This window comes from Leptidea sinapis, chromosome 25 (genome assembly GCF_905404315.1).
Source record: "Leptidea sinapis chromosome 25, ilLepSina1.1, whole genome shotgun sequence".
Taxonomy (NCBI): Eukaryota; Metazoa; Arthropoda; class Insecta; order Lepidoptera; family Pieridae; genus Leptidea; species Leptidea sinapis.
In genome coordinates this window covers 5,331,116-5,358,188 of record NC_066289.1, presented here as the reverse complement: position 1 = coordinate 5,358,188, position 27,073 = coordinate 5,331,116, and the positions used below count along the sequence as shown (strand labels likewise).

At 34.5% G+C, this 27,073-nt stretch overlaps 1 protein-coding gene and 1 long non-coding RNA gene across 3 annotated transcripts in view; one reads left to right on the top strand and one right to left on the bottom strand.

Moving 5' to 3' along the window:
* LOC126972102 (zwei Ig domain protein zig-8-like) overlaps positions 1–27,073 on the top strand; it is a 235,091-nt gene that overhangs the window by 176,891 nt on the left and 31,127 nt on the right. For both annotated transcript variants that reach the window (XM_050818690.1, XM_050818691.1), the window contains exons 4-7: positions 7,934–8,118; positions 13,358–13,474; positions 22,581–22,674; positions 24,036–24,163. In XM_050818690.1, the coding sequence (XP_050674647.1) occupies positions 7,934–8,118; positions 13,358–13,474; positions 22,581–22,674; positions 24,036–24,163 (524 nt within the window). The remainder of the gene's footprint in view (positions 1–7,933; positions 8,119–13,357; positions 13,475–22,580; positions 22,675–24,035; positions 24,164–27,073) is intronic.
* LOC126972134 (uncharacterized) lies at positions 350–1,737 on the bottom strand. The gene is made up of 2 exons (XR_007731052.1): positions 1,230–1,737; positions 350–1,115 (listed from the first exon to the last, which is right to left on the bottom strand). It is a non-coding gene; the product is annotated as an uncharacterized LOC126972134 (long non-coding RNA).

The following is a 27,073-nucleotide window of genomic DNA, read 5'->3' as shown; positions in this document are numbered from 1 at the left end:
GTTTAGAATATGAAAGACAAAGAGCTATAAAGGAATCAATGGCTAAAAACTGTATTTCCTATTCAGAAGCTTCAAAGATACATCCAACTGTCTCTCGAATTTCATATGCAGATACATTACTCTCATCACCTAACATCACTCCTAATACTTTTCCAACCCAGCATCAACATTCATCACATAAAGCTATAAACAATACTTCATATAAAAAAACTGTTTTTGTTAAACCAAAGCCTCCACCTACACTTAGCAAAGGATATGACAAATCTGCTCACCAAGAAATTTTAAGGGATTTTAATATTCCCCAACCCTCTAATGGATGTGCATTAATTAACAAAGTAAATGAAAATCCTTTGGAATCCTCAGTAATTGATTTAATTATTTCTCTTATAAAATCTCTTAGTCAATCGAATGAATTTTCACCGTCCAACGCTGCCTTATTAGTTTCTGCAATTACTCAAATTTATAAACCAAATAATGGACAAAGTTATTCAATGGAATTGTCAAAGCATCACTCCTAAAAAAAGTGATCTTATTTATTTATTAAATAAATATAAACCTTATATCTGTGCTCTTCAAGAGACATGGTTGAAACCACGATCTTTATTTAAGATTCGAGGTTATTCATGTCTCAGAGAAGATCGTGTGGATGGGCATGGCGGAGTAGCCATGCTTGTGAAACACCCTCTTTCCTTTTCTCTCTTCTCTATTCCTTCTCACAGTAATGATTTTTCTATTATTGCTGCTTTAGTTGAAAATATCTGTTATGTATCTATTTATATACCTCATCCTTCTTCTGCAATCTTAAATGAAATTAAAGATATTATTTCCATTCTTCCGAAGCCTTTTATGATCCTTGGTGATTTTAACTGTCGCCATGAATCCTGGGGTTACTTATCTTCTAATAGTTATGGTAACACATTAATAGATATATTTGATTCAGTGAATTTGTGTATATTAAATGATGGTCGTCCTACACGACGTTCTCATCCTGACGAGGGCCCAAGTGCTCCAGATTTAACAGTCACTACACCTAATCTTGCTTCTTCTTTGTCCTGGGATCCATTACGATCTACTTTTGGTAGTGATCACTTCCCACTATTATTATCATTTCCAACCTGCAATAATAACAATAAAGTATTACATAAAACTTATTCTCCACGTTTAAAATATAAGCTTAATGATGTTGATTGGGATTTATATAAAGATCTAATAAAAAACAAAATTATTACACTTCCAAAAATTAATCCAGGTACAGAATCTCAGTGTGCAGATTCTTTAGCAAGAATCTTTATTGAGGTTGCCAATGAGATATTTCCAAGTAAAAATAGCTCTTTGGGTTTTATTCCTTCTCCTCCTTGGTGGGATAACGAATGTACTGAGGCAGTAAAGAGAAGAAAATATGCTGAAATTACATACTGTCAATGCTCCACTGATGAGAATTTTGAAATTCTTACAAAGAGTATGTCAGAAACTTCAAAATTTCTAAAGAAAAAGAAATTTGATGGCTGGAAAAATTTCTGCTATTCAATATCACCTGATGTCAAACCATCTCTTGTATGGCAAAATATAAGAAGGTTTAGATCTGCATACAAAGATTCATCTCCAAAATCAATCCCTTTTCATTTAGTTAATAGCTTTTTAGATAAATTGGCTCCACCTTTCGTTCCTGAAGACTTAATAATTGGTTACCCTGTAATAAATATAAATAATGATAACTGTTTTGGTTTAAACAGTATATTTTCTGTCACTGAACTAAAAGGTGTATTGTCTCATGTTAAGGATTCTGCCCCTGGACTGGACGGTATTCCGTATTCTTTTATCTCTCATTTAGATGATGATGCTTTATTTTATTATTTATCTCTTATAAATTTCATAGTGACATCTGGTAACATCCCCTCCACGTGGAAACGTCAAAAAATAATTCCCGTACTGAAACCTAATAGGTGTTCTGCAGACCATTCTGCCTATCGCCCAATCGCACTTTCTTCTGTTTTGATGAAATTTACAGAACATCTTATAAAAAATCGTTTAGAATGGTTTGTTGAGCATAACGGTCTATTATGTGAATCCCAATTCGGTTTCAGACGTGGGAAAAGTACTATTGATAGCTTAAGTATATTCATTTCTGATATTCAATTATCATTTTCAAATAATAAATCAGTAATAGCTGCGTTCTTAGATATAAATTGTGCCTATGATAATGTCGTAATAAGTATTTTAAAGAGTAAGCTTTTACAACTTAATATACCTCTGCTATTAGCAAATTTTATCATAAACATGCTTTCCGAAAGATACATAATCCTGAAACTAGATGACAGGAAGTCAATTACTCGACTTGTTTCAAAGGGCCTCCCCCAGGGATCAGTACTTAGCCCAATATTGTATAATATTTATACACACGATTTAAAATCATCACTTAATTGTGTAAATGTTCTTCAGTATGCTGATGATCTATTAATTTACTGTCGTGATATTTCTATTGAAAAAGCTAGTTCTTCTATAACACAACCGCTGATAAATTTAAAAACTTGGTTGGACTTAAATGGCCTTCATCTATCACCTGAAAAAAGTACAATAGTTTTATTCACGAGATCAAGAACTCCTCCTCCTATTTCTATATTTTATGAGGGTTATCAGATTCCAGTTAAAGATAATGTTAAGTTTTTGGGAATTGTCTTAGATTCGAAACTAACTGGTATCCCACATTGTGAGTACCTTAATGCTAAATGTGAGCGTACTCTTAATATTTTAAGATGTCTGTCAGGTGTTTGGTGGGGTGCGCACCCTTTTTGCATGAAATTGTTATATAATGCTCTTATAAGAAGTATATTAGATTATGGTACATTCTTGCTGGAGCCTGGTAGTGTTAAGGCATTTAAAAAACTAGATGTCATACAGTCCAAAGCTTTACGAGTAGTTTCTGGTGCTATGCGGTCAAGTCCTATCAATGCTCTTCAAGTAGAATGTGGTGATCCTCCACTACATCTACGTCGTCAATATTTAGCAGACAAATTTATATTCCGATCTTTTCAGTTTTTTAACCACTGTCTTTATAACAAACTTCAGAAACTTTCTCATTATATAGATTCATCTGCATATTGGTCAAATAAAAAACCACCTTGTCTAATCAATAGTTTTAAGAAATTTATCAACATAAAAGCTCCTATTCATCGATCCATTAATTATCCTCTTTTCAGTACTAGCTTTGAAGCATTAATGTTGCTTCCAGAAATTAATTTTAACTCAGATTTAAATAAGCACGATATTAGTACAAATTTCTCGTTTAATCTTCTTAAAAATACTGTTTGGGTTGATTACCATCATATTTACACAGACGCGTCTAAACATTCCTCCTCGGATCCCGTTGGTGTAGGTGTCTATCACGCTCAATTTAAAATATCACAGAAAATTAAACTACCTCCGGAAACATCGGTGTTTACTGGGGAATGTTATGGTATTTTTAAGGCTATTGAATATATTATTCTATTTAAACTTCCAAAAACAATAACTTTCTCTGATTCAAAAAGTGCCTTACAGTCTCTCAATAGGTTCCCATTTAAATCAAAAAACATTTCTTCTGTTGTCATAGAATTAAGAAATCTATTAAATAAATGCAATCACTTTGGTCTTTCTGTGTTGTTTGTATGGATCCCCAGCCATAGCGACATTCCTGGTAATATAAAAGCAGACCAACTAGCTAATGAAGCCGTGGTCGATGGCGACATTTTCCCTTATAAAGTTTTTTGCCAGGATCTAGGTGCTCTTCCTATAGTTCACCTTCAGGATTGTTGGAATAGGCTTTGGACTGAAACTGGTCAATCAAAAGGCAGAAAATATTTTAACCTTCAGCCACTTATTTCATTTAAACCATGGTTTTTCCGTGCCAAATGCAATAAGTTAGTATGTTCTTCTATCATAAGAATGCGTTTGGGTCATGTTTGCACTCCTGTTCATCTTAATAGATTAGGCATTGTATCTACTGACATGTGTGAATGTGAATCCGATAAATGTGATCTAGATCACATTTTCTTTTCATGTTCTCTATACGACCGCTCCTCATTCCTGAATGATCTAATATCTCTTAATGTTCCTTTTCCTACCTGTATATCCTGTCTAATTATGTATCCATGTAAATTTTATAAAATATTGTCATCTTTCATTCTTCAGAATCATATTAAAGTTTAAATATTTGTAATGTTGTGTAAGTAGCAAGTATATATGTATATTTATGAAATTTTTAATATCCGTTTCAATCCTCTTTCTACTTATCTGATCCTTTCCCGTGTTCCGTATCCTTTTTTAACATAGTTTCCTAATCTTTTAATTTACGTTATTGGCAAAAAGTAAACGCTATTGCCAAAAGAAGAAAAAAAAAAAAAAAAAAAAAAACTTCAACCTGTTTGTTACTTTTGTGTTACAGTGATGCGCGCGCATCTTAAAATTTCACTCTCATTATTTTTTCATAACGCGCCTCAAGAATTCCTTATAACTTCAAAAATGTTTCTAGTGTTTTTAATGTTTTGACGAAAAATTTCTATGAAATCTTATTGTAACATAAACTTTGTATCATTTTTGTGCGGATACAGTTAGCTAACTATGACTTGATACTGACTGGGGTCCGGTTAATTGGTAGAGGTATAGGTGCTCTCACTCCTTTTTATTATCTTATTACATAAGAAACGCATATATTGTGTGGATTTATGAAACAACGACGCAAGTGAAATTTTTCTCCATAAATAATTAATTCATGAAATGAAAATATAATGCAATAAAAAACCTTTTTTGTGTGGGGTTCGGGAATTAGAGCTTACAACCTTAGAGTCCAGCAATGAACGTCTTCCGGTTGATATTATGATAATAGTTATGGTTATATTATAGATATGGTCACCAGTGGAACGCTCATTTGCACAGGATGCCGGCTAGATTATGGCTACCACAACGGCGCCTATTTCTGCCGTGAAGCAGTAATGTGTTAGCATTACTGTGTTTCAGTCTGAAGGGCGCCGTAGTAGTGAAATTACTGGACAAATGAGACTCAAAATCTTACATCTCAAGGTGACGACTGTAATTGTAGTGCCGCTCAGAGTATTCGGGTTTTCCTATCCTAAGGGGCACTACATTATAATGGGCAGGACGTATCAATTACCATCAGCAGAACGTCATCCTCATCTCGTCCCTTACTGTCATAAAAAAGATATTACAATAAAAGGGTAGATAAATTGTTTACATTTCACATTGACATCGATGACAGTTTTTAACCTAGTACTGTATTCATCTGAATCGCTTTATAACTGACATAAAACCACCACAAAATATCGAGGATAGTTTACATTCTATTCACACTGTAGATAGGTATTGGTGGCCAGGAGCTGAATATATTGCGGTCATAACTCAAGATGCACAATGGACGTCTAAATGGAGCCTGTAATGCTCCGAGACAAAAGTCGACGTTTAAGCGTAGCTTAGGGCGCTGTAACACCTTTCGTAATGAAAATAAAATACTTTCACATTGTTTACCTGAAATTTTAAAGTCTATTAAATCATTTTTCATTAGGTTATTAGTCTCATTTTAACGTAGATGTTGAAATAGATCTGTAGCGAATAGTGAATTTTTTTTTATTTGGTCCAATGTTGGCGAACAAGCATGCAAATATTGACAAGCGATAGGTTATAGGACTTAGCAGTATATAACATTTGGTTAAGTGTGCTAGAGTCATTTTTGTTTTTGGAGGTTTGAATCCCATATCGTTCATTAATTTGGCACACAACCTTTTTTTTAAATGGTTAATAAAGTTTTGACGTGTCATAAATTCGGTTATACACGTCAGAATTAAAAAGAATAGCCTTAAATAAAGTAAATGTGATTTCAGTATTTCTGCCAATTTTTTTTGTTGATTTTCTCAAATAAGTATGAAACTACTACTAGGTTACTACTATCACAAGTGCCAGTTATTTCAAACAAAATATAGTAAAATGAATTTTTTTACGAACGCACCATTTTAGTCAAGTATTTAAATCTATATTCTACTCAGCTAAGTCGAGTTAGTTAGACTTGTGGGGCGATGTATATGCTTTTACAACAAGATTCAAAACAAAAGTATTACGTTATTCAAAAGAATTGTTTAAAAGCATTTATGTAGTAAAGGTTACTATAACATAAATGACTTTCTTAATAATACCACAGATACCACAGAAAGCCCGCTGAGTTTGTTGAGCCCATTCTTCTCAGGCCTGAGGCATTCATTTTGGTATGGTAGGTGGTAGTTTTTTTGACTGTCAATAAGCGATGTCACATCCTATTTGGAATAAAAATATTTAATTTTGAATTTGAATACATTTCAAAATTTTTATAAACACGGTAAATCTCATTTTATATTATGAATTTAGGAAGTACTAACAAATAAAATATAACTGTTAAGTGTGTAAGCACCCTTTGCTGTACTCTTTTGTGTCCAATTTGTTTTTCATTTTGTTGGCTATTATTTATAAAGTGTAAAGTACCCAGCGACAATAACCGACCTAAATATAATATCTTTTATGAGGAAATTTATGGTCTCATGATACTATTATTTTAAAGCAAAATAGCCACACTTAAGTTTTTCTGTAAGTTCCTGCATTTTCATTTTCATCGCAGAAGATTGTCTATCTAAATAAGAAAATAAATTGATTCAATTTTATTATAATTTTAATCGGAAGTTTATCATAGTTCATAATTATTTAACATAAAACTTGTATTACTTTGCACAAATTAAAAAAAAATTGCTTTTTCGTCACGTTTTTTAAGCTTTCAATATTTTGATTCAGAATCTGTGACAATACCACACGTGAGATCATATAGTAATAAAACAAAAACCTTCTACCTTCTATATGTTTAATCCAGTTGCAGTACATGTTATTTCTGTATATTATTTAATACTAGATTTAGTATGAATGATTTTCTAGCTTCAACTCACAATCTACCCTCACAGTTGTTACTTATTCTGTCAATAACGTGTTTCATTTTTAAATTAAATACTCTTTAGAGAGAGATCTAATAAACCAATAAGATACCCAAGGAGTATTGCTATACTCCTTGGGTGTTGCTACACTGCCATTATTACGGCAGCTACTACCCATAAATTTGGTACAGATTTCAGGCTAAGTGTAGTATAAATAATGTTTGTAAATCTAACTATGGTTTGTAAATATATCTTATGTGAAGATTGTATAATGTTTCGCCGGCGATAAGATCAAGCTATGTTCAAATAAAGAATCATGTTAAGATATCCAAATAATTTGACTGTTCTTTGGTCTGCGTAATATTCTCTCCAGATACTCAACAAAAATTTGTTTTTTCTGTTCATTACAGAGAGCCGACTTCGAAGTCCAATTTAAATGGGACATATGAGTGTCATCAGTAGTTTAATATCCATGGAAGCCAGGCTAGTGAAACTCTCTATGAAAAAAGTGATTAACTCGATTATGAAACGTGCAGTCATTGACAGATAGACAGATGACGGCTATAATCTTGTAAAAAAAGGAGAGCCAAAATCTACTACGTTTTAAGCAACTGTTCGCTCTCAAAGTTAGCCGGATTATACTTCGTGGCCAATCACGATACAGTAATTACTACTATTTTAAACTTATGTCAAATGACTTCACGTTCATACTAAAATAAATTTAAATTTTTACTTATGCAGTCCCGCCTCTTTTTATGTAGTTTTTATTTACATATTTTTTGGTGGTAGCCTTTTAAAAGGAGTAATACGTGTACATGGCCTCCTAGTAAGCTTTTGAATAAAGGTGGAAATTTTGTTCGCAAAGAAAAAGTTATAATGTTGTAAAAAAAATTGTAATTCACTCAGACTAAAAAGAAGGAAAACAAAACCTTACTCTATTAAAGCAATCCAGCAGTACTATTTAATAATTTAATAGAAAATTTCGTTCGTTCCAGGTGGTACTGACAACACCAACCATCTTAGTTCAGATGGAGTTCAAGAAATAGAGTACACTGATGTAGACCTGGGGCTGACACAGCGAGGGCCGTATTTCGACGTGCCCTACTCCAAGAATGTTACAGCCTTGGTTGGGAAGACGGCCCAATTGAACTGCAGAGTTCACAATCTTGGAAATCGAACGGTAAGTTTTTTAAGTTTCATCAAAATCTTAACATAAGGAGTTTAATAGAATCGGTTTTACTGAGGCTAGGACTGTCACCTAATCTAGGAGATTACGGTTTCAATTCCACTATGTTTCAAGTTGCAAAACAAACACAAAAATAAGTAACAAAAATAAAAAGTCATTAAAGTGGGAGGCTTCTTTCGTAGGTTGCCGGCTTGGTGGGTACCAAAGCGATGCCTTTTTCTATCCTAGTACGCAGGCATTCTTATGTTTCCGTTAGCATGGCGCTGTATCTTGTGAAATTATTACGCTAATAAAACTAATTATCTCTTTTTTATGGAAGAGGAGGACGAATGAGCGTACAGGTCATCCGATGTTGAGTGATCACCGCCGCTCACATTCTCTTGTAACACTGGAGGAATCACAGGAGCGTTTCAGGCCTTTAAGAAAAGCGTACTCGTACTTATTTTGAAAGTACCCATGTCGTATCGTCCTGGAAACATAGCACAAGAAGGCTCATTCCACAGCTTAGTTGTAAGAGAAAGAAAGTTCCATGAAAACCGCACTGTGGAGGAATGCCACACATCCAGATGTCAGCAATGATATTCTTATTTGTGGCGTGTGGTGCGAAGGTGAAATACGGCGGCACTAATCAGGCCAAAGAGCTCTTCGGAACACTCCGCGTGGTAAATGCGGTAGAAGACATACAGTGAGTGACTTCTCTACGCAACGCCAAGTTATCTAGTGGTTCACAGAGTCCCTAACAATTCGAGCTGATACTGGGGTGCGCCAGACCCAAAGTGAAGAATGGAATTAAATCAAGCAACATGAGCGACACTGCATTGTAATAGGCAAGGCATTTCACATCAGGTGAAAATCTTACCCGTTATGTCATTTATTCCCATAAAATAGTCGAATGGCAAAGGCTGAATGACGAATGTAGATGATTACACATTATAATATTTTGATGCGTTAACTTTACCACATCCTACGACCCAATTAAATTCTCACACGAAATTGTAAGGCATAATTTCAAAGGTATTTAAACAGCCAACATAAGTGAAGTGAATTTGCGAAACACATCAAAGGTATTCAAATTAGTGAACGCTTAAGTAATTCTTGTTTCATCCTTTCACTTTCAAATTGCGCACACTTTTTACGTCATCGTTCGAATTGTCAGTTGATTTACTCTTATAATGAAAAACTTCCAGAGGTCACAAACAAAATATGAAAAATAAAATCTTATGAACGATGCGGGACTCGAACCCACGACCAGTGTTTTTCTGTGCCAGTGCTCTAATCAACTGAGCTAACCGTTCGAGTGACGTATCGTCATAAAATTTTGTGTGCTTTGTTCAACTCTCAGGTTGTGGCTTCATCTACAGGATCTACTTTACAGTTGATAACCTTCTCAACCTCAATATTTGCATGTTAGGAAATTGACTTGAGATGTCGCTCTTGTAAATCTAAACAATTTATCATGTATTAAAGTGATAACCCTCATTTCTAGGATTAATACACAAATAAAATTTTAAAACAAAATTTTATGAACGATGCGGGGCTCGAACCTACCTCTACCTCTACCTACGACCTCTGGCGATCAGTGCCAGTGCTCAAACCAACTGATCTAACCGTTCGAGTGACGTATCGTCATAAAATCTTGTATGCTTTGTTTAACTCTCAGGTTCCAGGTGTCAAGTTATTTTTGCCAAAATACAATCATTAATCTAATGTACACCTTAACAACATTTTGATAAATATTTTTCCAGAGTTAAAAGTACATATTGTTTGTTCTGAGTTATATTACGTTTTTTGCTATTAACAATTTATATCTATATATATATATATATATATATATATATATATATATATATATATACATAAATGAATTGCTGTTCGTTAGTCTCGCTAAATCTCGAGAACAGCTGGACCGATTTGGCCAATTTAGGTCTTGAATTATTTGTGGAAGTCCAGGGAAGGTTTAAAAGGTGAATAAATAGGAAAATGCTGCTACATTAAATAAAAACAACAAATTTGTTTTTCCTTTGATGTGTCCATACATAATTTCTATAAGAGAATTTATTGACGCACGGTTTGACAGTTCTGCTGTGAAACAATTTCATTACGACAGCAGAGTGCATATTTTACGAAGTAATTTTTGATAGTAGAGATAAGAAGTAATGTTATGATATATTATTGACAAATTAATAAAAAACATTATTTTATTTATTATATACAGAACAACGTCTGTCGGGTCAAGTTGTTAATAAAAATTCTGAAGCAATATCATGGCGATTCATTGGGCTAAAAGCATTCCACACTTCTTTTAACACCACACTCGAGTTAATAAAAAAATATAAAAAGGGCGATGTGAAAAACTAATGCACTTGTTTGATTGGAAAATTGTATTTTAAAAAATCAAAGCTAACACAGAGATATTTTTTGTATTCAAATTCAACAACTCTCGTTCCAGTTTTTCGCTTTGAAATGTCACACGTGTTCGCCATTATTGCTTCGGGAGTTCGGGTTGATTTTATCCTATTACAAACTTTACGAATTCTAAATTTAGAACTATCTTTAATTACTTTCATTGGTTTGTTCGCATTTTAGTACTCCTTCTTGAAATTTTCAAAGAATTTCAACAGAAAACATCAGAGAGGTATCTGTTGGCAACTAGTTATAATTTTTAAGATCAATACTAATTTAAAAGTTATTTTCTCCAAGTAAAGTTAGAATTCTTTTTGACCTGAAATTATTCACTACAACCACTACCAAAGCTTCTGAAAATATGGACCCTGAGAGAAAAGTCGCAATAAACTTCTGACCCGAATAACTATCGCCCTGTTTCGGTGTTGCCGACCCTTAATAAAATTTTTGAAAAAATTATTTTAAGCCAAATGCTTACTCACCTTAACACTTATAAGTTACTTCATATAAAACAATTTGGCTTTACTAGGGGACGCTCGACTACGGATGCAGGTGGTGAACTCATCAGGAATATTTTTGAGGCCTGGGAGGAATCACAGAATGCACTTGGTATCTTCTGTGATTTATCTAAGGCTTTTGATTGTGTTCAACATTCAACGATGGTCAGGAAGCTATGCCACTATGGTATAAGAGGATCTGCACTCGATCTTCTGATCTCATATTTAAATAATAGGTTTCAGAGGGTCAAAGTGAATAGCAGGAGATCTCCCGGGACTCCTCTCGGTATGGGGGGGTACCACAAGAGTCTATTCTTGGACCCTTCCTCTTCCTAATTTATATAAATGATCTACCTAACCTTGTAGAAAAAAAACACAAGGTGGTTGTTTGCGGATGACACTTCACTTATATTCAAAGTGAAACGAAGCCAAGTTTTGTATGACGAAGTAAACAATGCTCTATCTGACATCGTGTACTGGTTTAGCGCCAATAACTTATTGTTAAATAATCATAAAACCAAATATAATATTAAATTCACCGCGCCAAATGTCAAAAATGTAGATGCGAATATTTTATTAAATGGAGAGGTGGTAAAACCAGTGGAATCTGCTATATTTCTTGGCAGTACTCTTGATTCCAAATTGCAGTGGGGCCCCCATATTGAAGGATTGGCGAATAGGCTTAGTTCTGCAGCATATGCGGTTAAGAAAATTAGACGGTTAACTGACAGAGATACGGCGAGATTGGTATACTTTAGTTATTTTCATAGTATTATGTCCTATGGTATATTGTTATGGGGCAGTGCGGCCGATATTAATACTATATTTGTGCTGCAGAAGAGGGCTATTCGCGCGATTTATAACCTAGGTCCTAAAGAATCATTAAGAGAAAAATTTAAAGAAATAAACATTTTGACTGTTGCTTCTCAATACATTTTTGATAATGTTTTGTATGTTCATAAGCACATTGAGGAATTTTCTAGAAACTGTGACATTCATAATGTTAACACAAGGAACAAACATTAACTTGTTGTGCCTACTACTCGGTTGGATCGAGTTAGTAAGTCTTTTGTTGGGCGATGTATATGCTTCTATGTATATGATCCCAGAAAATGTACAAAACAAATGTGTTACGAAATTTAAAAGAATTGTTAAAAAACGTTTGTGTGGGAAAGGTTATTATAGCATAAACGATTTTCTTAATGACACCACGGACTGGGAATAAAGCGAACACCCTCAGGCTCTTTAATTATAAATGTTTACTGTACGATATTACATTGTAATCCATATTTTATATTAAAAAAAAAAGCCCGCTGAGTTTCTTGCGCCCATTCTTCTCAGGTCTGAGGCAGTCTCTTTTGAATGGGTGGTAGATTTTGACGTTCAATAAGTGATTTTAAATCATATTTTGAATAAAAATATTTGAATTTTAATTTGAATTTGAAAAGATGCCAAGTATTATTATTTTTCATCCTTTCAAATAAAAACGCTACCAATAGTTCACTTATCATGACATCCGCGCAAACCTTTGTAGTCCTTAGATAATTATTATTTCTTGATTTTAAGTTATGTGAAATACATGTGTACACATGCATTGCCATTTTTTTTTCTGAAAGAGAAGAATAAATGATGATATATAACTTGAGGTTTACTGTAATTGTTGTTACTAATGGTATGTCAACGCAGCGGCCTACTAGAAAAATGGTCAGATAGCGTTGCTGACCTTGTAAAAACCTCACATGAATGTACACACGAATTCGTAAACCGAGAACACATAATTGTATCAGGCGAGGATCAGACCAGAGGCTCCGTGATGAGAGTTAACGATTCAACCAATTTCGCCACCAAAAATTTTTTTTGATGAAAATAAATGAACAAGACGAGCAGGACGTTAAGCTGATGGTAAATGGTATTACAATGCTGAGAGGCACAACAAATGAGCTATTCACCTTGAAACATAATGTGTTAAGTCTCAATTGCCGAATAATTTCACTAGATACGGTGCCCTTTAGACTATAAGCTGATGACTGAGACTTCAGCTGATGGTAATTGATACGCCCTGCCCATTACAATGCAGTGCCAACACCCCAAAAACACTGAGTGGCACTACAATTGCGCTCGCCACCTTGACACATAAGATGTTGTCTCATTTGCCCAGTAATTTCACTAGCTACGGCGCCCTTCAGACCGAAACACAATAATGCTTACATATTACTGCTTCACGGCAGAAATAGGCGCCGTTGTGGTACCCATAATCTAGCCGACATCCTGTGCAAAGGAGCCTTCCACTGGTAAATAAAATCTTGGGGATTTATAGTAAAATAACTTCTCAGGTGTCGTGGATTCGTCACCGAGATATTCACCTCTTGACGTCTGGACGAATGACGTACACTTCAGACCAGAGGTTCATCAGCGTTCATAACGCTCACACAGAAGACTGGATCTTAAAGGTAAGAATTTTAATCAAATCAAAATCAGTTTATTCATGTAGGTCACGGAAATAACACTTATGAATGTTAAAAAAAATATTTTCCAAATTGAATCTACCGTTACTTCGTAAAGGGTTGAGCTACTGATAAGATGTAGCAAGAAACTCATTGCCACTCTTTTAAATCAAGATTTACATTTTCATGGTTTTACAAATCATTTCAATTACAATATAATATGTAATGTAATACATACTCAAACGTCAAATAGTCAATGCCTTACACGACTAAGTCAAAAAAGTAAATGTAAATTAATACAAAACAAAGTTATTGAGTATAGTAGCTGCATCATCCACACACACCGTAAAATTACACTTGGATCCACACATTTAGTTTGTTATTTGGTTAAGTCATGTATGCGGATCGGCTGCCGTCATCCGAGTGAGCTCGGATCACGTCGTCCGACCACACTCGCTCCAAGTATACTCGGACTGTGAAAACTCTTAACCCTCTTTAGCACTTATCTTCATCATCCGGAAAACGTCCAGTGCTGGACAAAGGCCTCCCCCAAAGATCTTCACGACGACTGGTCCTGCGCTGCCCTGGTCCAAAGTACTCCGGCGATCTAGATCAGATCGTTGGTCCGTCTTATTGGGGGCCTACCAACACTGCGTCTTCCGGTATTTGGTCGCCATTCGAGGACTTTTCTGCCCCACCGGTCATTTGTGGCTGCTACCTGCCGCCAGGTACTGGGGGCCGAGGCCTTACAGTGTATGTCATGTTTTTTCGGAGGAGATTTTTTGCCATTATCGCCACGCTTATCAGGTGGGTTGGCGATCGCAGTAAATGTTAGTGCTTCTCGGAAGGATGTTGCTGCCCATCCTTCGTTCTATGTATCCCTTAATCGCCTCTAACGATACCCACGGGAGGAAATGGGGTGGTGTTATTCTGGTGCAACACCACACGCACTTATATTTTTATTAAAAACGACTGTGATTGTAATATATTACATATTGACAGTTGTTTCACAATATATGCTTGATGATGATAATGTACATATTGTGTCTGTACACATTAATGAATTTTCCATAACATTAATGACAGCAATACATGAACTTTGTATGCCTACCACTCGGCTCATATCATTTAGTAGTCTATGGTTGGGCGAGGTATAAAATTATTTTACAACAGGGATCTAATAAAACGTAGGAAATACAAGTGATACAAAAAATAGTGGAATAATTTATTTTTAGAAAACGTTTGTGTGGAGACTATTAAAAAAATGAATTTATCAACAATCACTCAGCTTGGGAATTTGGCGATCGCCATTAAGCTATTTCTAGACTAAAGACCACTTAGTTTCTTGCGCCCCTTCTCGTCTCGTCTGAGGCATATGCTTTCCAATAATATGCCTTCACTAAGTAATACATAATAATATATATTGTATGAAAACGTTTTAATAAGAATTTCAATTAACTGCCGCAGAGTAAATACATCCATCATGATAGGTCGGCAGGCAATCTTCTATACCTAACACATAGATGGGCGGGGGCTATCGAAAGCAAGGTTTGTATTATCGCTCTTCGACAACACCTCCCTCTGTGAACGGCTGTTCCACCTTTGCATGACACGCCACAAAGTAGGATATCATTCCCACCATCTGGATGTGTGGCAGTCCTCCCCAGCGCGATTTTCAAAGGAACTTTCTTCCACATACAACAAAGCTATGGAATGAGCTTCCTTGCGGTGTTTCCGGGACGATACGACATGGGTACTGTCCAAAAAGCATGTATACCTTCCTTAAAGGCCGGCAACTCTCCTGTGATTCCTTTAGTGTTGCAAGAAAATGTGGGCGGCGGTAAGCACTTAACACCAGGTGAGCATAAAACATAATGAATCAGAAATAGTTTTCTGCTGCTGTAGAGCTTATTACTCTTTTTACCGTTTCTTCCGAAAGAACATCTTATTAACGTCAACTGACCATAGAAGCCTCGACAGCCCATGACTCAGATATATAAAAAATGCAAATACGAGTATATTCAATATGATGATAGTATCCAAACTCGATGAAAGAACAAATATTTTGCGCACCAATATAGGAAGTGCAGGCTTGTTGACATTCTAATGAGTCGGTTCAATGGAATCAACCAGAATACGTTTGTTTGTTCAACTTCATATGGGAAACGTTTGCAAATCCGTTTTGAATTTGATTTGAGTTTTCATTAATTTATAGCAATAATTATGGATAGTTTTGTATTGGAAAAGAAGATTGCAAGCTGCAAGTTCGATTCGTGACGTGATTTGTACTCATTTCCAACAGTCTTTAGTGTCAGAACTGAAAATAAAAGCTTAGATTTAAAGAAAACTACTTTTCATGAAAAAATGAAATGAAAATCAGTTCTGTAATTAAATAAGAGCTTTAACTCTGTTGGTCGTCAAAAAAAATTTAAAATAAAAAAGTCAATCGTCCTGCCATAACGAACTTTAAAATACAAAAACCAGTTGCTTTAATCAAACAGATATATAATAAAGTATTATAGTGGACGGTGCTGTTGATGTTGTTCATTCCAATGACAATTTTGTTTATATTTTGTTGTCACCATAATATCGACAAAATTGCAGCCTTTTTTACGGTGATATTTCACATGATCATAGTCAAATAAACTTTTTTTAATTAGGCTTAAAGTAAGCGAATTCGAATCGTTATTATAAATACGTAATTTAAATTACTGAATGTACCATGTTCGTTTGGAAAAAGTAGAGCTTGTGAGAAGAACATACAAGAAACTTAACAGCCAATATTTAAAATCAAATAAAGGATTTTACAATAGCTGTGTGTGTGATTTTACAATATACATAACAAATTAAATGAATCAAGTTCAATGTAAAAAAGCGTTTTAAATATGACAAATTTTATAAAAAGAATTTGCAAGGAAGATTTCATCCTCACTGGGGACTGCACGTTCCAGGTTATTCGCTTACATAAAAATAATTACGTTGAAAGTATTACAGCCTTTTTAAAGAATTACGCTATAACATAGGATTACATTAAGAATATTACTACGAATACTGTTGTACATTTCTACCCTTATAAAATCTCAACATCACTTAGAATCACATCACAAAATAGCAACCTCCAAAGTTAAGGCTGCGACCCTTATAAATCATCTTATCACTCATAATTTAATAGCAATGCGGACTAACTTCTACCAACTTTATGAGTTATTATTATGACTGGGTAACAAGTAGGTAAGTATAATTCAGAATTGATTTGAGCGCAAATAAAAAGTGATTATGATCACACGAGGGAAGTCAAAACTTCAGACTCCCCTTGTCGACCAGAGCTGATTTTATCGAGCGTTACAGCTCCGTCTCATTCAATAACCACAAAATAAAGTGCGGAAGTTTTCACTTAATTTTTTTTGGAATAGGAAAAATAATGAGCATTCTGGTCATCTGATGATAAGTGTTCACCTGTCAGCGTTTATAGCTATAGCCAATGACCGAAATACTTGGCTTTCACTCAATTGAGAATCCAAGATAGTACTTGGTACAATCTAAGCTCTGCTTAGCTTCACGGGGTAAGTTTCTCCATATCAAATGGCACAATCTTTGTTGTCTTTTTATGACGATGCAACCATCACACTATCTGTATGCTTTACGTTATGAGCACTACTGTAAGGTTCCTACATAGACGGTTTTTCAAGAACAGGAAAAAACATGTCTTTGATATCATTGATGCTGGCGTTTCGACTGTAACTGTTAGTCAAGTGGCAGGTTACCTCGACATATCGAGCGAGGTACTGTTCCATTGCCACTTGGATGAGAAGGCCTTGTAAAAGCTTGTGCAGTAAGTTGAGGCAGTACTTGCTTGCAAACCTCAACCTATAACTATATAATGCCTAAGGCTTAATATTATAGAGTACTGGTTTTACGTCTGGATGGAAGCCCCAGTAACAGCTCCCTCCATATAACTTCATACAAAAAAAGCTGCTCTATCGACAATCAAGTCATCTCTTGGGCTTGATTCAGGCTTGATCCTTTAGTACTGTGGCTACTTGTGGTGGCAGGATGATCCTGTTGCCGGAGGCTCGGCTTCAGATTCTTAAAAGTATATTTAATATCTCTTATAAAAATGCTCACAGAATATCTTTTTTTGCGGTGTGTGTGGATTAAACAGCTACTGTACTCAATAACTTTTCTTTTGTATTAATTTACGTTTCACGTTAGAGAACTTACTCAAACGTGAAACGTGTATGTTGCATCACTTTTCTTAATATATTGTAATTTTATTGATTTGTAAAACGATGGAAATGTAAATCTTGATTTAAAAGAGTGGCAATGAGTTTCTTGCTACTTGTTCTCATTAGGTCAACCCTTTACGAAGTAGAGGTAGATTAAATAAGAAAAAAAAATTTTTTGACAGTGATTTTCTCCTCCGGACAAATGGGAAATTTCACCCGTACCACGTTCATGTCTGGTATCTTCCACCCTCGTGCTTCTGAAGAAATTATTTCCTTCGCACATCCACTTTTTAAAATCATTTCCCGGTTGCTGTATCCCTGATCCGATACGACTTAGAGACATTTACTTATTTACGCATGAGGCACTAGTGCTAAGTAGAGAAAACTTACGCATTCTAACCATGACACTAACGGGGAACTGTAGATTAAACAAACGTCTCTCAATCTTAGGTCTCAGAGATTGCAGAGCGTGTGGATGCTGTAATAGTGCAGATGAAACCCCGTTACACATTCTCTATGAGTATGGTCCTTTAATGCGTAAACGTAGCAATGGGAAGAAGATCTTTGGGAAGTCCAAATCTTCAACCACTTGAGATATTTCAGCTCTCTGCAAAAGATATAATAAGATTCATGAAGAGAATCAATCTTAGCAGTGACCTATACTTAACAGTGGCTATCACAATAGATCACATTGGTCGCAGTGAAACAGGCCTGCACTGAACTGGACCAAAGCCACTTTACAAACTATAACAATAGGGACATTTAAAGTGAGACCTAACTCCCACTATATACCTCTATTATTAGTTACGTGAGCTACATACTCGTTTGTCCCTGAAGAATGAGTATCTTCCCGCACAGAACTGCATTTAACTGGCTTATTAAGCATCTTAAAGTAGAGCTAAGTATAAAAACCTTCACCCTAAGCATTATTAGTCTTACAAGAATTCAGGCCAATTATTTACCAAGCATGATTGTATACAGTCCTTGTGCGCTTCTTATTCGAGCATTAGTGTTTGAATAAAGAATTATTGTTGAAACTTTTCTACGAAATAAAGTCTGTATTTTAAGAATGAAGACGCTCCAACAGAATAATCCTTTTATGAAGGCTCCAATTTTCTCCAAGAAGATTTGCACGTCGATGAATTTAAAGAATTGAAAGGAATTAAATGATTAATTTGTAACAGCTTTTATTTTGAGAAAGTTATTTTTGGGTGAAGAAATGTTCGTTTTAACAGATATAAAGTTTTTTTTTTTATTTAAGGTTTTTCAATTATAAAATTGTTGGAAGAATTTACGAACTTTGTTTTAAATTAGATGGGGCAAAGGGGCAAGGGGTCATGGACATCAAGAATTCCAAAGGTCAAGACATTGAAATTGAAATTGTTATTTGCTTGGTAGTAGGGTCTACTAGAATATTTATGCAGTAGGTACGTTAATTTTATTTTTTATTCATTTGTGTTTGTTTTTTACTGATTAATTACAGCAGTAAAGAGCAAATTGATTAAAAATACTTAACCTAGAGGCCAATTACAGGTTCACCTACAAATGTTCAAGTATTTTAATGAAAGAATGATATAAGATTGTTTTATCTAGGTTTTAAAGGCCTAGATTATTACTACCAACTACTATTACTTAGCAATTATTTACAGGAATTCATCATTACATAACATAAGTATTTAATTACATGCAAAATTTTGTCTTTAAATAAGTCTGTTGAGTTTCGCGCGTTCCTTTAAGGTCTGAGGCACAATATTATAATTATATTCGGATAGAACTCACATTCTGGTATGGGTATTCGTTATGTAATTCCCATACTAATATTATCATTTGATACTCTAAATAAATAATACACTACAAATATTCAACATTAAAATATTATGCTATTATGCCCCCTCTTATATAAAAAAATCCTCTTTTAAAATTATACCTACTTACACTTGTAAATTATTGTCGATCCCTCACAAATCCATAAATAAAGTACCTAATAAAAATCAAAACTAGCAAATTTCTTCTATTCTACTATTTGTAGATTAATCGATACGGATCAGTTGACAGTAGGTGATCACCGCCGCAACACCAGATGAATCACAGGAGCATTGCCGGACTTTTAGGTTGTCGATGTAGAAGTTTTTGAAAAGGTACCCAAGGCCTGATCTACTTAGAAAAAAGTTCGTTCCAGTATCTTTGCACGCGAAAATAAGTCACTTGAAAATTGCAATGTGGAGAAAAGCCACAAAATGATATAGTGAATAAGATATTTAGGTTTGTGGCTGTGATGTGAACATCAGAATTTTGATGCTAATACCCAAACTCGATGAAAGCACAAATTCGCTATTCCGCTGATATTTCCGCATCAATATTGGCAGTGCAGACTTGTTGACATTCTAATGAGTTGGTTCAATAGATTCCACCAACATATTAAATATGTTTGTTTGTGTGAGATCATAGGGGAACGTTTGCAAATCTGTTTCATATTCGATTTGAGTATTCATTCATTTAAGGTAATAATTATGTTGGGATATTTGTATTTGACAAATTAAGTTTTTTAGCAACAAGTTCAGATTATGATTCCTTCATTAATCGTAGTCTTCTTTACATTAATATTTTATTTGATTTACGCGAGTGTTACACATTTAAATAAAACACTTTTAAAGAATTCAAACGCGTGTAATTGTAACTGTTTTTACATTAGATTTTTGCGTAAAAGTAACATTTTTATTATTACTTTAATTAGTCCGACGTTTCAAGACCTTTCCAGATCGGACTGCCAACTAAAATAATAATAAAAGTGTAACTTTTACGCAAACATCTAATGTAAAAACACAGTTACAATTACACGCGTATTAATCTTTTCAAAGTGATTTATTTAAATACTTTATATTATTTTTATTCCCTAGACAAGGTTTTTTTCTCCTATCTTAAATATCTCTACCTCCTGACAACTGAACCTCCTCTTCACTCAGGTAGTTGTGAGTCGATTACTGACGTGTTTAATTCAAACTATCAGCATGCCACCTTCACACGACACGCCATAAGTTAGGATATCATCCCCACCATCTGGATGTGTGGTGGTCTTCCACAGTGCGGTTTTCAAGAAGCTTTCTTCCACGTACTACAAAGCTGTGGAATGAACTTCCTTGTGCGGTGTTTCCGGGACGATACGACATGGATACCTTCAAAATAAGGAAGTACACCTTCGTCGGCCTTTAGGCCGGCAACGCTCTTGTGATTCCTCTGGTGTTGCAAGAGAATGTGGGCGGCGGTGATCACTTAACACCTGGTGACCCGTACGCTCGTTTGTCCTACTATTCTATAAAAAAAAATGCCAGTTGATCTTCAACAGTTGACGAGTCTGGTTGCCTTCAAATACCATATTCATGCATTGCATTCAATTATTAAGTGAAGTCATTATAAATTCTAATAAATTGCTTATTGTGAAGAAGAAGTTTTATTTTACTACCTAAAATATAGATTTCCAACAGCTTGTCAATCAGACTGTGGATGAAAACATCAAAATCTAAGCCACTTTTAATGAAAAAAATATAAAGATTTTATGGACAAATAAGACTGCTAAGTTACTTGCTGAATAACGGTTATAATAATTATCAATAATAATTAGTATAATATATTATTATGGATAGAGTTCAGCGCAAGAGAAAATTAGAAAAAGAAAACTGATTTAAGAAGAAATGAACATGAAAAATGGAAACATATATACTAAAAATCAAATTAAAAATACATATCTATTTTATTCAACATTTTGAAGCCACTACTTTAAAAATAAACACATACTTTTTAATGTAAAAAAGGAAATTATTTTTTTGTCTGCCGGCTCAACGATGTTTGAAATGAATTTATGTTTAAGTTTTCCGCTCGCATATTTGCGCGTAGTAAATGACACAGTTTTGGTCCTTGTCTCTTTGATACGAAGGCACATTACGGCAAAGTGCAGAATAAAGTATATATTGTATTTTTATTTGTTTTATTTAGCACAATTACAATTACATTTTTAAGTAGCAGAAACACTATTGTGTGTTTTGTTGTCTGTAGTGTTTTCGTTTCATTTTTATCAAAACACTTATTTAAGCCGCAAATGGCGCTGCACTTCTTATATTTTTTTCCAGCCGAACCATATTCAATTCGTACATAACATTAATATATTTAGTATGGTCACTAAAAGATGTTGCTAGGTTAGCTAATTACGTATTAACTTATGACAGAGGGACTTTTAGAGCGCTTTCCCACTACGTCCGACCCGAATCCGATCCGTGTCCGTGAAACTACTAATGAAACTTCTAACGGTTGACGAAGAGAAATCGGATGACGGAAGCCGGATCTCGTGCGTAAACTACCATAGAAATAGTTCTACGACTACTCACCCGACCGTGTTTTCACGGACACGGATCGGATTCGGATCGGACGTGGTGCGAAAGCGGCGTAAGTTGGGGGTGAATAAATTGATTGTCTTGGTATTACATGGATCACATTTTACGGGTGTTTTTTTACAAGTTATGTTTTTGAAGGCTCTCCCTTTCCTGTTTCTTTTACAAAGGTATTTAATATTGTTACGAAACCCATACACTTTAATTTACTTAACGTTATATTAACTTCAGCGATTATTCAATAAACCCAAGCAGTAAAATTATATCGCCAAGCCTCATATTCTAGCCGCATATGAGCGCTTTTGCTAAAACCTCCTTTCATAAGCTATTTACGTACATGACGTTGGAGATTAAATTGAAAGTGACCTCTTTCAATGCCCCTATCGTAGAAATTAGGTTAAACAGTTAAATTTACGATAAAGACTCGACCATATTCTGCTTGACCGCTCTTGGCTTCTTGCCAACGAGTATTTTATTTCTTTTAATATACATTAATATTTGCAGATACGGTTCCCACAAAGACGAGACTCCGGCATTTATGAGTGCCAAGTCGGAACCACACCGCCGATTGGACATCGAATGTACCTCTCTGTTGTCGGTAAGTTTGTTTCATCATCATAAGTAGTTATTTCATTATATTAAGTGGTTTTAAACCACGACCACAACCTTGAAAATATTAAACTGTTCGTTATTTTAGGTGACTACAATTCTATGTGTATGGTAGGTAGTTAATTTTATTGAAGTAGGCGTTACTTTGCGGAAATCCATAATTATACAAATCATTTGGCAGAGTCTCGTGTCAGATTTTGGCGAGACAACACGTCCTGAGGATGCCTCGTGTAGAGGCGAAACACGTGTCGAATTGTTTATTGACAAATATTGGCGGAATTAACACTTAAGAAAACTCAAATCATTAGTATGGTTGGTAGTTTTTGTGAAACATTGTTAAGTTTATCTTAAAGATAAAGTGATTAATTGTAACAAAAGTAGTAGTAACAAAAACAAAAATGAACTATGAAATAAAAGGTGTCTACAATTATATTTATAGGTAGCCTTTGTGAAACATTGTTAATTTTATCTTAAAGATAAAGTGATTAATTGTAACAAAAACAAAAATGAACTATGAAATAATAGGTGATTACAATTCTCTGTGTATGGTAGTTTTTGTGAAATATTGTTGATTTTATCTTTAAGATAAAGTGTTTAATTTTAACAAAAACTAAAATAAACTATGCAATACTTTTTTATTGAAGATGTGGATATCGAGCATACGGCTCACCCAATGGTATGTGGTCATCGCACTCTCTTGTTACACCAGAATCACCAGAGCGTTGTCGACATCATAAAGTGTCGAATACGCGTACATATCAATTCGACAACCAAAAACACATTAGTATGTCGCGGGCAAGAATCGAACCGAGGGCTCCGTGGTGAGACTCAATGTTTCAACCTATTGCACCTCAGATGCTATTTATAAAGTAGTTATAAATATTAAAATTTATATATTTTTCAGGATGCAATGCGATAAAAATCACCCGTATACATATTACCCGTATTTCACATATATTACGATGACTACCTAAGAAATGCCATGGTTTCATTAATTTAAAAGTAAATGTTTTGAGTTTTCTTGAGTGTTAATTCCTCCAATATTCGTCTTAAAACAACTCGATACGTGTCTCGACACGAGGCATCCTCAGGATATGTTGACTGGCCAAACTCTGGTACGAGACTCGTAAGAAAACTCAAAGCATTTGGATACTTATGGATTTCCGCAAAATAACGCCTATTTCAATATTTTTTTTTTAATTTAAAAGAAGTGAAATAACAGTACGAGTAATAATTACTGTGTATAAATATAAAAAAATCTTAAGATTGTTAAGGTATGTAGTATAAATAACTCCCTCGTACAAGCAGATATGTGCGGAAATTTAATTTATTATTTTCTCGTACAAGCAGAACCACTGACGACGATCCTAGGAGGGCCAGAACTCTTCATCAATACAGAGAGTACCATCAACTTGACGTGCGTGGTGCAACACTCGCCTGAGCCACCACCTGCCATCAGGTGGACCCACAATGATGAGGTAACCAGCATGATGATAATTCATGTAATGTTTTTTCGAGACGGTTTTTTATTTAATCATTGGTGTAAAATGAAACTCAGAAAAGTAACATTTACCATAGATAAATGAAGATTAATCTAATCTAATCTTATTCTATTGTTTATCTATAAAGATTAGATTATTAATTAGCTTAGAATATTACTTAGATAAGAATATTACTTAGATTAGATTAATATTCATTCATTCATTCAATGAATATTAATAATGGAGCAATGCCAATTAATTGCAATGCCATATGAAGTATGAAGATGAAACATGAATATTAACGGCCGTTCCCAATATACTATCTACAGATAGAGATAAATTACTACATTCTACTGTGAGTAATAAGCTGTCAATAATCTGAAGCTGTCCCAATATACCCGATAAGACATTATTATCGCCTTATATTGGGATGCGTGAATTGCAATTTCCATACAAACTTCTATCGCTGGTAAGCTATACGTCGTCCCATTGACGTACAGCGTGTACGGATAATAACTTTATTGGGACACAAAAGTCAACGATAGTTACGATTTTTATCTTTACGTTTGTATGGATATTGCGACAGTGGACTGGCGATAAGAATGACTTATCTGGTATATTGGGACAGCTTCAGATTATTAACAGCTAATTACTGACAGTAGATGGTAGTAATTTATCTCTATCTGTAGACTGTATTGGGAACAGCCGTTAGGGTGTCAAATTGCACGTCGTTATATTTTTACTATAAATAGCCCTTTTATGTTGTGGCTTTTTTAGAATTTGTTCATTTCACTACGAGACCAACTACTGTAATAAAAGGCCTAAAAATATTAATTATTACTGGAGTGTATTTATTTGTTTCCTATGTTTCCACGGCTTAGCTACACAGCGAATGAAATTTGATACAAAAAGTAGTACATTAAATCTAAAATTTATAAATTTTCTCCAAGTAGTAAATATTTCTCATATATACCTAAGCACAGATATACAAAAAAACAGACAGGAATAAAAATATTTGTAGTACAGATAACTCATCGGTGCATCGTTTTAATCAGCATAAAAATAATTAACTGAAAATTATGAGTTGAGCTAAAAAGTTTAGTAGTAAACATAATATTAAGTGCAACATGTTTATATTATACTAGCTGCCCCGACGGACATTGTTCTGTAAATAATAAAAAAATACTGTTTTATAGGAATTTGGCAATAATATTTCAAAACATCAAGAACTATTTCGAAAAAATGCTCCCTGTGAAATTATTTCACAGCGGAACTGTCAAACCGTGCGTCAATAAATTCTCTCATAGAAAATATGTCCATACAAAACAAATATTGGAAATTAAAATAATTGTGGGTCCCAAATCGAAATAAAAACTATCCTATCTCTCAAGTTGGACTAAACTGCACTCCATGAAGTAATCCCCATTAAAATCATTTCATTAGTTTAGGAGTCCATCGTGGACAAACAACGTGTCACGTAATTTATATATATTAAGATTATGATTCCCAGTAAACTTCTCATATAAATATGACGTATCAAATTTAAGAGTTTTTCTGCTTGTTCCAATTAATTAATACTAAAGAAATAGATGCTTTAAATAATTCAGATATCAAAAATATCACATAAAGCATAGATATGTTACAAAAATTGATGATGAATTTGACGACCCATATAGCCAAATGGTTAGTGACCCTGACTACTTAGCTAGAAGTCCTGGGTTCGAATCCCGGTAGGTGCAAACATATTTATATGATGAATATGGATGTTTGTTTCCGAGTCATGGATGTTTATATATATAAAAGTATGTTTAAGTAAGTATATTGTATTATATATCGTTGTCTTGTACCCATAGTTATGCCTCGTTTGGGGCAAGATAATTTGTGTAAAAGTGTGTCAATATTATATTATACGAAAAAGTACCCTCAGTAAATATCTCATTCATATTCACTATCACATTTGACTTTCAATTACGTTCGAACATCTTACACAATACAATCAGCGTAACATCGAAACGCCTTCTAGTAAACTTCCTGCACTTTTATTTACCATCGCTTATTTGAAACGCTGCCAACTTGAGTTAAAGCCTCACTGGTCTGCCAGAAAACGAAATTGATGTTGCCCATTGTTCAGCGGGATGGCCCAGTTTTAAAGTCGCCAAGGATATACTGATATTGACATGTCCCGTCTTGTCTTTTTGATAAAGGTAGCGACCATTTTGCGACATGTGTTTGTGACGGCAGCCATAACTTTTACAACGTACATCAAAGATTTAAATAAAAATCTTTGACATAAATTACATTTTGTTAGCTTTGGGCACGGACTTGTAAAAAAAGAAGGACTCCGCGCCGTGATATTAGCATGTGAAGCAACTTTATGCTAGTGTGTGTGCGGTTACTTGGTATACCAGATACACAATTTTTTCTCCCTTAAATAATCATATATCCACAAATACTTTTATAGTATTGTTTTACACTTTTTCACAACGCACGACGGCATTTTTAAAATATTTTATTGCGACCGAAACTGATCTGTCACAGACGATGGCAAATCTCATAATGGCGGCCGATCGGCTTGTATTAGTGTAAGTGTATGCGTGGGGCTATGTATTTACACGTTTACCGGCTTATTTTAGTGCCTAACTGTTATGTAAGGTGACACGGAGTCCTTCTTATTTTACTCGTCCGTGGCTTTGGGGTGTAAATTAAGAACACTTCAACTTTGTATATTTTCTTAACATTTAATTACACAATAATACTAATAATGTAATGTATCAGCATAATATATATATTTGTTTATTTCTTTACTATACCTTCATATCCAAAATCGGGCAGTTCTTTTGACCATGCAAATTTAAGGCCTATTTTAGTGCAGCCTGTTTTTTAAAAAAAATTGTTAAAATCTTTTGC